The following is a 10,898-nucleotide window of genomic DNA, read 5'->3' on the forward strand; positions in this document are numbered from 1 at the left end:
ATCTCTAATTTGTTTGCCTAATAAAATTATACTTTAAAAAAAAAAGGATAATTTATTCTGCAACACCGGATTGCATAACAAAATACAGTTGTAACCTAGTCCACTTAGGCTATACAATAAAAACATGACAAAACAAAAAGAGTAGTAGACTCTAACAAGCTACTAGACTAATATCTTTTACATGTATATATTTTAAATAATATTTCATTTCATGTTTAATTTATTTCATGTGAATAGCTATTTACTGGTTTTCTTACCCTTTTGCATTTGTCTCTCTTGCTGGTGTAGCTTTTAAATTCCCCCCCCCCCCCCCGAGGATCATTTATGTCCTATACGGTAGGCTATATCAGTAGAAAAGCCTTTTCTCACTCAATTGCTTTACCCATCCTGATCAAATTGAACATAAAGTGACATTGACAATTCAAGATTATATTAAACCTTTAATGCATCACTCAGTAAATAATTAGCACCCACACATTCATCACTTTATGAAGGATTTCAGGTAGACAGCAACCTGTAGTTTTAAACAACTACCAGTGGAGCCATTAATAGGAATAGGAAAATATTATGAATATCTTTCTTTAGAGGAAAACTGTTAAATGTGGAAATGTTTCACTGGAAATGTTTAAATCATACGTATATATATATTATGTAATGTTTGTTTCTCTGTACATTTCTTGCACGACAACAATCATTGCACAGTAAAACTGACGTCTCCCGTTTTCATGATTTAAACAGCAAAATAACAATTTTGAAGATGTTTGGCACATCCAATGATTCAAACATAATTCAGTAGTCAGCACATTTTATGTTGACAAAAACTAAATATCAATTTGATAAAATGTATTTTCAAGTACCCGTGATTAGGTCACTGTTGCTGCTCCTATGCACAGTCCATGTGCCCGTAGACGTCACAATCTAATGTTAAAATTTAATGCAAAGACATTCTGAGAACCTTTTCAGGTGACAAAGGCTTTGCTAAAGTAGTCTGAGTATTAAAAATGTCATAATTAATTCATCTTTGAGACCAACAATGCGATTACATAAAAATTGTGCATTCAGTAACTCAATTTAAAAATACAATCACTTTCACAACACGTGAGTGAGCGAGCAGCTGCAGCACTAGCTTCCTTTTAACTCGCGAAGCAGCCGTCTTTGGTCAAGTCATGAGAAATAACCTGGCCTTATCTCTTCGCCTTAGAGTTGAAAAGGTCAACCCTGTGTCACAAACTCTCAAAGGCTTAGTTGAGTCTTCACTATAACCTGGATTTTAAGTTTTTGAGAATATTCGTAGGAAACTGCCATCCGTCTCTCCAGTGGGAATCTTAACTTGTTATTCTATAGTCCTTCCGTGGCGTACAGAAAAGGAGATGAGTCTGTGGTAAGCGCAGCAGAGGAGGAGGATGGCCCCTACCACCATTCCACAGATGAGGCTGAAGGCCCAGCGGGGTCCCAGGAGGGTATAGGCCTGGGAGACAAAGACTGGGCCCAACGTCCGCGCTCCGCTCCCTGACGCTGTCAACCACCCCATGTACACACCCTGCAGAAAGCAACAGGAAAAATCCACACTCTGGGTTCTCAGAAGATGCATTCATTTGATATAATCATTTTATGAAGTTTCAAAGTAAAACAACATTTTGAGAAATGTATGTATAGGCACATTCAAAGTGGTTTAAAGCACCCTAATAATTAACCACTACCCTCCAGTCTTCTTACCTGAGGTTTGGGTCCGAGGATTTTGGAATACAGTGTGTAGGACATCACGTTGCAGGCCGGGTATCCCACCCCGATGAGGATGTCAGCTGAGATGTACTGGGCCAGATTGATGGCAGGAGTATACTGGCACCAGGTCTGTTCATACGGGCAGCCTGTTGGCTCTAAAGAGTTGTTGGAGGCTATCGTGTCTTTAGATATTTCACTGACCAAAGAGTGGTTTTTGAGGTCTGTATTTTGAAAAGAAAAGCAGAACCTGAACACTTAGATTCTCAGCCGTACTGCTAATGTTCAACAGTTATCCAGTGTAACTCAAATTGTCACCACTACAAACACTAGGACATTTAAAAATCTGTAAAAAAAATCTCAAATTATCAAAGCCAAAAGGTCCCAACAGTAATATTCCAATCAAAAAAGAGCCAAACAGGCAATTAATTACTCAACAGAGGAAACAGAATCAATCTGTGCAATAAAACAGTGTATACCTGCCCACTGGATTTTAGGGTAATGATTTCCCCATGGAAGCAGCATAAAAAAGCCACAGAATATAATGGCTAATCCTGCTAGCAACACAGGGCGATCCCCGACCCTGAAAGGAAATAATAAATTTGTTTAATCATGATGAATGTTTGACGTTGAAGTAGGTTTGGGCGATATGGCATAAATCCTGATATCGGTCATTTCATATTATATCTCAATAACAATATATATATAAAGAGGTAGCATGTTTTCTGGCAATTCAATAAATAAATAGCATATATGAAATGGTAAAGCCTATTTTTATATACTCCTGTGTGAATTAAATACTTGACAAATGAAAGGAGGTGAACAATAAAGCTGAATGAATGAATGAAAACATCCTGCACACTGCTGTTAGAAAACACTACTCACAATGTATTTTAACCAACATTTGGGTTCAAAGTGAACTTTTACACATTACCTGTGCCCTCATTCTGCAGAGAGAACCCTGCCATGAGCTGTATGCACTATTATATTCTGGGTTAATGGAGTTTAGAGGTTAGAGAAGCTAGTGACTGGTTGACAGTTGGAGTCCAGTTTGTTAATCGCATTGAACTGAATGGTAATGTCAAGAGTCATGTAAAAACAAAACCACAATCTTCAAATGATAAAACTTTTCCCTCAAAAAATCAGATTTTCTGAGAAATTTCAGTTAGTATGTGCTTGTTATTATCAATTTAGACAACGTAATTGTGTATCACGATATCTGATTTCATCACGATATTCAATTGAAAGATGATAAATTATCATATTGAATTATCACCCAGCTCTACGTTGAAATATATTTCTATCTAATCCATACATGCATGAGGGTCGGTACCTTTGAGAGGCCACTTTCACAACTAGAAACACCAGAACGGATTGAAATCCAATGCCGCAGATGATGATGCCGTTGTATAACACCGCTTCTTTCCTTGTCCAAGCGAACATGTCCATGGACAAAGGGGTGGCGATTCTGAAAAATAACAAAAGTATACGGTAACATTTTTTAAACTTTATATAACCGAGTTATATTCTAGCTTGACTGCCTCAGTAGTCTGTAATGAAATACTTACGTCTCAAAGACAGCAAAGATGAACATGACGACGAAGAAAAGGACGTTTGAGGTCAGGACCGCTACCTGATCAATGGTTTCCTCAGTTTCTTCACTTATGTCATCAGCATCTACAGGAAAGGGAAGATAATAAAGGCATGAACCAAAAAACAAAAACCAATATCCTGCAACGACAACTACAAATATAATCTATAATAAAATCTATGATTCTCAGAGGCACTAGTAACATATGCATGGACTAGGGTTGCCTTGTGTCATGGGTTACGTCCCAAATTCCATACAAACATGCTCGTTAGTACACTAAAACAGTATGTGAGATTTTTCAGTATGTCCGTATGCAAATTGCATACTATTTTTGGTCAAATATTACAGTATGCAAATACTGAACACTACGCCGGCTTAAATATCCCACAATGCAATGTAGTAATGAAAACGTTCATGACAGACAACGACAGACAATTCTGCAATGTCAATAACGCTTCAAATTAAGTACAAGATTCCACTTTGCGATAGGCGTAATACAGTTTTCAAATTAGTTCAGACTTTTTGATTCTCACAAATCATCGTTTGGTCACATGAGGTTGGTGTGGGTTACCATGGTTACGCGTCTCCAAACGGCAAGGAGGCACTCAGGGAGTGACGTGGTAATTACAGTTCAGTGCGTCCGATAAGACACTGTTTATTCACACAAAAGTATGTCGAACAATAGTTCAAATATTGGGTATAGCGTTGTAAAAAATATAGAAGTATCGACACATATCGATACTGAATATTTGAAACGGTTTCAATACTCCTTTTCCACAGTATCGATGCATGGGTACCGGCTGCGCTTTCTGCTCTCTCTTCTCTTCCGACATCGAGTTGACACACACATCAATATTTATCTTTTAATAAATATCTAAATTTTTATGCCCTCAATGATATATTGTATCAAAGTTAGAAATTCCAGTATCGTGACAACACTAATAGTATGCAATTTCGGGCACAGCAATGATCTCTCTCCTGGTAATGTCACACACTGTCCAATACACTTATTAACACTTCTGTAGATCTTTTAATGCGGCCTCTGCTGCCAACTTCTTCTTTGTTTGTACTCTATATCACAACATCAATTAAAGGAGCAGTGTGTAGGATTTGGCGGTATCTAGCGGTGAGGTTGCAGATTGCAACCTACTGAAGCCTCTCCTGTGTGCCAAGCGTGTAGAAGAACTACGATGGCCGACGCAAATATGTAAACGGCCCTATCTAGAGCAACTTGTTGTAAGAGTTGCATAGGTCATTTGGAGCAGAGCCAGTGCGTAGAGTGTGTGAGTACGAGGGGGGAGAGTGGTGAAGCAAGAGAGAGAGAGTGGTGGCGATAGCAGTGAGTAACGTTATCGTCTCCGGCCCATGCAGGAAAAGTTAACAGTTTTTGGTTTGTCTGTTCTGGGCTACTGAAGAAACATGGCGGACTCCGTGAAGAGGACCTGCTCCATATGTAGATATAAACGGCTTATTCTACAGTAACGAAAACACAACCATTCTTATTTTCAGGTAATTATACACAAAAAACATACTTATCTGCCAATAGATCCCCCTAATGCTACACACTGTTCCTTTAAAATTTGGTTGAAAAAAAAGTAAAAAATAAATACCTTCCGACGTGTAGTTGATGGCTGGAACGTGTCTTCCATGGTCATCAACACGGTGCTCTCTGTTGACAAGAAACCCAGCAGACATCTTAACCACACAAAATAGCGTTGAGAAACTCAATACTGTACATACAGTAAACTGACAATAGTGTAGCTAAATGGAGTAAACAGTAAGAGGATCTTAATTTGATGCGCTCAAATTCGGAAATCTACAGAAAAACAAGGAGAGACACTATAAACATGTCAGGAAAGCCTCACCTCAGCAAAAAAACAACCAGCAGGATGTTGACGAGGCCAAAAGCTGCAGCCAGTAAAGCAGGAGCAGTGTACATGTTGAGCTGCAGGTCTATGCCCTTTACCGTGACACCGTGCTCACCAATGAACGATAGGCATGCCTGCAGAGCTAACAAAGATATGCAAGTGTTAAAACAAACAAACCAACAACCTTTCACTTGTTTATCCCATCATACACTACGCTTGCATCATTTGCTCTGTACTTTGCACTGGCTGGTTCTCATAAAATGAACAAAATACAGCCATCTTTACCTGGTCCCAGGATGAAACCCAAGGCCTGACAGGCACTCATGTTGGCCATGGCACTGGTCCTCTCCTTCAGTGATGTAGCTCCAGCAACATAAGACCTCACCACAGCAACATTACCTGCCATAAAAAGACCAAAGAGAATGTTAGGAGTTAGCTGTGTGACATGGATGACATCATAATATAGTAGAGCAGAGCCATATGTACAGTTTATGAGCAAACCAACTTTAAATGAAAAGGGACAGTTATTCACAGGCAGACATGAGGACAAATAATGCAAAACATATTCAGGCCTTCACAATTCACCTGCTCCAAAGCCCACAAGGGCTCTGGACATGAGCAAGTGGAACTTGTTATTGGTACTCGGCAGGTATGCGTAGGCGTAGTAGATATTGGCTGACAGGTTGATGACGATGGAACACACCAGTGGCTCCCTGCGTGGCCGGTAGTTGGACCAAAGGCCAAAAATGGGCGAGGCCAACATCTGGCCGAGACTGTAGGCTGCCACCACCCATCCCAAGAAGCTGGCATTGGCACCATCATCAATCTATAAGAAACATAACCAAAAACAAAACATGTGAAATCATGAGCGTGTTCTACAGAAGACCCTGCAGTTGATTTAGCATGATGTTGTAATGACATTGCTACAATACAAATATATGAGACAGTTACATTTTTAGTAGAGGCGGTTACATTTGACACAGAACTAGAATGTGACCTACTATTTAGATTTACTTTCTACTCCGTTAGACTAGTGCACAGGTCATGTGCAGTACAAAATCTAAAATTAAGTCGCCCAAAATGTTCTTTGTGGCTTCTTTCACTTCCTGTTTACCCTGCAAAGATTTGCCTTTGAAAGGAAAAAAAACAAAGTTCCTTCATTTGCATTAACGACATCAGCAGAATCAGTCAACAATCTTTTACAAAGAAAATGGTAAACCATACAGTACATACTGTACCTTTTGCAAATAGGGCCACAGTGATGTGATGACAATAGTGAAACCTGAAAGGGCACATAAAACATTGTTGATTCCCTTGCTGTCAAAGATCCTAAACATTGTGTTATGAATCATATCATGCACAAGCCAGGCAAACACACAGATGCATCATATTCACAATGATGGTACTTATTGCAAAAACTCATATAAGCTACTGATCTTTTGTGGTAATTTGTATAGCTGGTTAAGATGAAAAATGGACGATGTTTTGTTGATTTTGTAATTTGGTCCCTTTCTACAGGTATGCCAGATGTATTTTATAGGTATAATATGTAACAGTTGTTGGTTGCTGTTTATGAACACACAGTATTCAAAGTTGGCGACACCTTTACAGCTCAACGAGCTGAGAAAGAGAGAGAGAGAGCAGCGGTGGTCGAGCGAGCTAGAGTGACTGAAGAGAGAGAGCGGCGTTAGTGAGAACAAAGCAGCAAATCAGGGAAATAAAACGTTATTTTCTGATTGTTTCCCGGCAGTTATGTTCTAAAACACACAACTAACTCCGCACAACTCTGCATAGCCCTGCAGATAGGAGTTACAAGATTTTGAATGAATGCAGGCTTCCTGTCTGCAGGCTGTGGCTCAGCGCTGCTCTCATCAAACTACAGACACACACCAATCTGCACTCACAGCACAGAGAGGAGCAGGGGGATCACTGGAACACATGCACAGACATAACACAACCCGTCCTCATCCGTGAAATAAGGCCGCTTTGTATGTGGAGACTTGTGCCTCGGTATCAGAAGTCGAGGGGCGTGACAAAGCAGTGACTACCTGAACAGGCTGCACACCCTGTGCGCTGTTATTGGGGGCACAAGGCCACTTTGCAGACGCCCAGAAGCGTCCCAAGTAAAGCAAAATAAGAAGAAAAGAGAAAATACAGGCAGAGGGCAGGGTCTCTGCAGAAACAGACACTGCCACACACTTATAGTTGGGCATTAAGTGATGATTGAGAGGGATTATTTTTGTACCAGTCTATACATTGTTTTCAGTTAATTGTTGCAAATTATACTTTTAAGTTACACAACAGCACTATTGACACTGATTCAGTCTGTCCATCAAGAGACAGGGCAGTTTCCTTAATCATTATTCACCCTTTTTATGTAAGAGACCCCTCTCTCCATACATACACAACTTGTTGAACCCAATGGGCTTTCTAAATTAAACAAGTTCAAGAGAATAAAATCCACGTGGGGCATCCTCACCTACACTGCTGAGAAACATGGTGAAGTACATGACTCGGATTGACCTCCACCGAGTCTTGTAATCTCCATCCTGAGAGCCATCACTGTAGGTACACAAGATGACAAGACAGTACAGGTGATTAGAGGTTTACTGATATATAGAATTACAAAACATTTTGCCCCCAAGTGGTTTAACGTTACGTAATGCATGGCTCACATGTAGTACAGGGTTGGTAATAAACTCGGAAAAAAAGGTTGGAAAATCTGTGTTTGGTGGATTATTTCTCTGTTGTTACAATGCCAATTGGTATTGTATTTTATATCGTTGGAAAGCCTGTTTATTTACCTTCACAATGATGTCCATCTTGTAAGGATCATGCATTTGTGGGATGAGCAGCACAGCTGATTATGTGGGTAGCACCCAAGAAAAATTTGACAAAATGCTCTGCCAATGGTAAGCAGTGTATTCTCCTGTTGGTATTGACTCTTGTTTTGAGTTGTTTGGTGGAGATGTGACCAGGGTTGGTGACCAGCATGAGGAGGAGGTGCCAGGCTGTTGTGGCTGCGTATGGATCTTCTCCTGACGGTGTATTAAATGAATAAAGTGTAAAATATCCAATATGTCTTGTTTGTTCCTTGTTACTGATAGAGAGTTCAATCATCCAATCCACCAAACAACTCAAAACAAGAGTGTGCTGCTCATCCCACAAATGCATGATCCTTACAAGTTGGACATCATTGTGAAGGTAAATAAATAGGCTTTCCAACGATGTAAAATACAATGCCAATTAGCATTGTAACAACAGAGAAATAATCGACCAAACACAAGTTTCCAAACTTTTTCCCCCCAGTTTACTTCCACAGCCTGTTTGGTAAACAATGCACAATCACTGCTGAATGTTTAACCACATCTAATGTAACAGTGGCAAATGTGTCAAGTCAATGGCTGTTGAACTCTGCACCCACCTGCTTGCATCATCCCTGAGCAATGGAGTGGTGTCGTCAGCGTCAGCAAATTGAGACATTTTTGCTAAAAAAAACCTGGACTTTGGAGATGTAAAACAAAGTCTCTTTAAGTCGCCATGTATCCGAGGGTCAGTGAACTACACTGCTAATGCTAACTACTACAACTCTTCCTCTGGAAAAGTAGCTATAGTATGAGCTGATGTAAGCAACTTATTGTACATTCTTACATACACGTTAACGAATAACACACACACTGTTAAGAGAAGTAGTTTCCGACCGACGGTGAAGAGAATGAACGAAATGCGCAACACAAACTGGACTATGATACTACAGAGGCAGCTAATTAACCACAGCACTATTCAAACAGCAACTTCCGTTTACACATTTCAAAATAAGGGGAATCTGAATTAAGTTTATGTTATTTTTGTGTTTCTTTTCACAGTGTGCTGTTCATAGCTTAACAGAATAATTCGAGTACATTTGTTTGTATGATTATTGAACAGATTTAAGACCTAACCGTTCATTTTTTTCAACAGTGAGCAACTATACGCTTTTATTTTGAAGCCTGTATCGCATAACATCCGGGTCCGTGGTGTTTCCTGTTTATATTGACGTAGAGCTCTCACGTGAGAATTCACAACAAACCACATAACAGTCCCCACAAACATTTAGGCACAACAATACAGCACTATAATAACGTTTTTAAAATAAAATATTTGTCTTGTAACCTGAAGAGCTGCATTTTAAAATGTTCAAAAATTAAACTCAGAATTTATCCATCCAGTGTGTTTTTAGAGTAAATATATTATTACACCCATAATTAAATGTATTACATAGTGAAGCATGAAGAACAAAATTTGGATCTGCAAAAGGTACACGATTTGGACAAGTGGAAAAATCATCTGCATTTAACACAACAATTTACAGAATATGGAGGACAAAATGCCCCACACAAAAATAAGTGTGCATTTAAATTAGTTTTCTTCTTTTTGCATTTGTAAACATAATATAATACATCTTTTATGTTTGTATCTTAAACTAAATGGACTGTTGGGTGTGCACTTTCATTTCCTACTAGTAGCCTGTAAAGGTTGATCAATCATTGTTTTCCTCATGCCAATTGTTAGTTTTGCATCTCCATGCACGATTTACAGCAGCTTTAACGTGTCAAAGCAAACTTGTGCTTGTTTGTTCAACAGAGATCTTTGAGTCATATTATCTTTATATGCTCCATGTGTGAGTGTGTGTGTGGGAGTAAAGGGGGAAGTCCTTGCAGACAAACAGAAAGTGATGAAGCAGTGACAACCTACAGGAGATGTGGTATCCTTCACACACTTGTGGCATTGAGTGGTGAAAGGACCAAACTTTCCTTTGACTTTTTCACTTTCACATCTCACGGAACAATAGAAAAGGTAAGAAAAAGTTTGTATTTTAGCCTAAATATGACAATTAATAGTCTTTGGCTGATGCTGAGCCTGCAGTGAGCTTATAATAATGTAATATTAGGTATCATTTATTTCAGCCAGCAACATTGGTTTGTTTTAATGTAACTAAAGGTTCACTTGGATTCACTTGCTAGTTGCATTGACAAAAACTGAAAAAATACTCGCTTGCATGACAAAATTAACCATTAATGTTACTTTCCATTCCTTTAGAAAAAGAAGAATAAAAGAAAACTGTAACGTTACCTATAAAAATTGCCTTTATCAGTGCAGTGAAGGTTAAACGAAAATGTCCTATTTTCTACTTTTACACTGATTAATTTGATTTTATTTGACTGCTAGAACTTAACATTAGCTACACAGTTAGGTTCACATATCATGACAATCAGAATAAGCAACTATTTCACCATAAAATTGAATAATTCCTATTTTTGTACCAGTCTATACATTGTTTTTAGTTAATTGTTGCAAATTATACTTTTAAGTTACACAACAGCACGATTGACACTGATTCAGTCTCTCCATCAAAAGACAGGGCAGTTTCCTTAATCATTATTCACCTTTGCATGTAAGAGACCCTCTCTCCATACATACAGGTGCAGCTCAACAAATTAGAATGTCCTGAAAAAGTTCAAAATTCTTTGTCTTCGTTATTTAAGAAAGGGAAAATGTAACATATTCTAGACTCATTACTTCTAGACTTTTTTTACATTTGTGTTTAAAGTACGACGGAGTATTAGGGCCATATTGAGGGGGAAAAAATAAATCTGAGATTTAGAGAATAAAGTCATAGGTTTACAAGAAAAAAAGTTGTATTATGAGAATAAAGTTAGAAGTTTATGAGAAAAAGTAAT

The 10,898-nt window shown here is 38.7% G+C and overlaps 1 protein-coding gene across 2 annotated transcripts; it reads right to left on the reverse strand.

Annotated features, from left to right (window-relative positions):
- Positions 1 to 427: 427 nt before the first annotated feature.
- Positions 428 to 8,979, reverse strand: mfsd8 (major facilitator superfamily domain containing 8). Of its 2 annotated transcripts, none has more exons than XM_074623984.1 (12): positions 8,603 to 8,979; positions 7,658 to 7,740; positions 6,417 to 6,460; positions 5,764 to 6,004; positions 5,464 to 5,577; positions 5,176 to 5,320; positions 4,921 to 4,979; positions 3,288 to 3,396; positions 3,053 to 3,187; positions 2,199 to 2,302; positions 1,717 to 1,943; positions 428 to 1,540 (listed from the first exon to the last, which is right to left on the reverse strand). In XM_074623984.1, exons 1-12 carry the CDS (start codon positions 8,659 to 8,661, stop codon positions 1,334 to 1,336), a joined length of 1,527 nt encoding a protein of 508 aa, XP_074480085.1. In that variant the 5' UTR covers positions 8,662 to 8,979; the 3' UTR covers positions 428 to 1,333. The 2 variants fall into 2 exon arrangements, with proteins under 2 accessions (XP_074480085.1, XP_074480086.1); XM_074623985.1 differs by lacking the exon at positions 8,603 to 8,979 and adding an exon at positions 7,854 to 8,502.
- Between the last annotated feature and the right edge of the window lie 1,919 nt (positions 8,980 to 10,898).

Source organism: Sebastes fasciatus, chromosome 22 (genome assembly GCF_043250625.1).
Source record: "Sebastes fasciatus isolate fSebFas1 chromosome 22, fSebFas1.pri, whole genome shotgun sequence".
In the NCBI taxonomy this organism is placed as follows: domain Eukaryota; kingdom Metazoa; phylum Chordata; class Actinopteri; order Perciformes; family Sebastidae; genus Sebastes; species Sebastes fasciatus.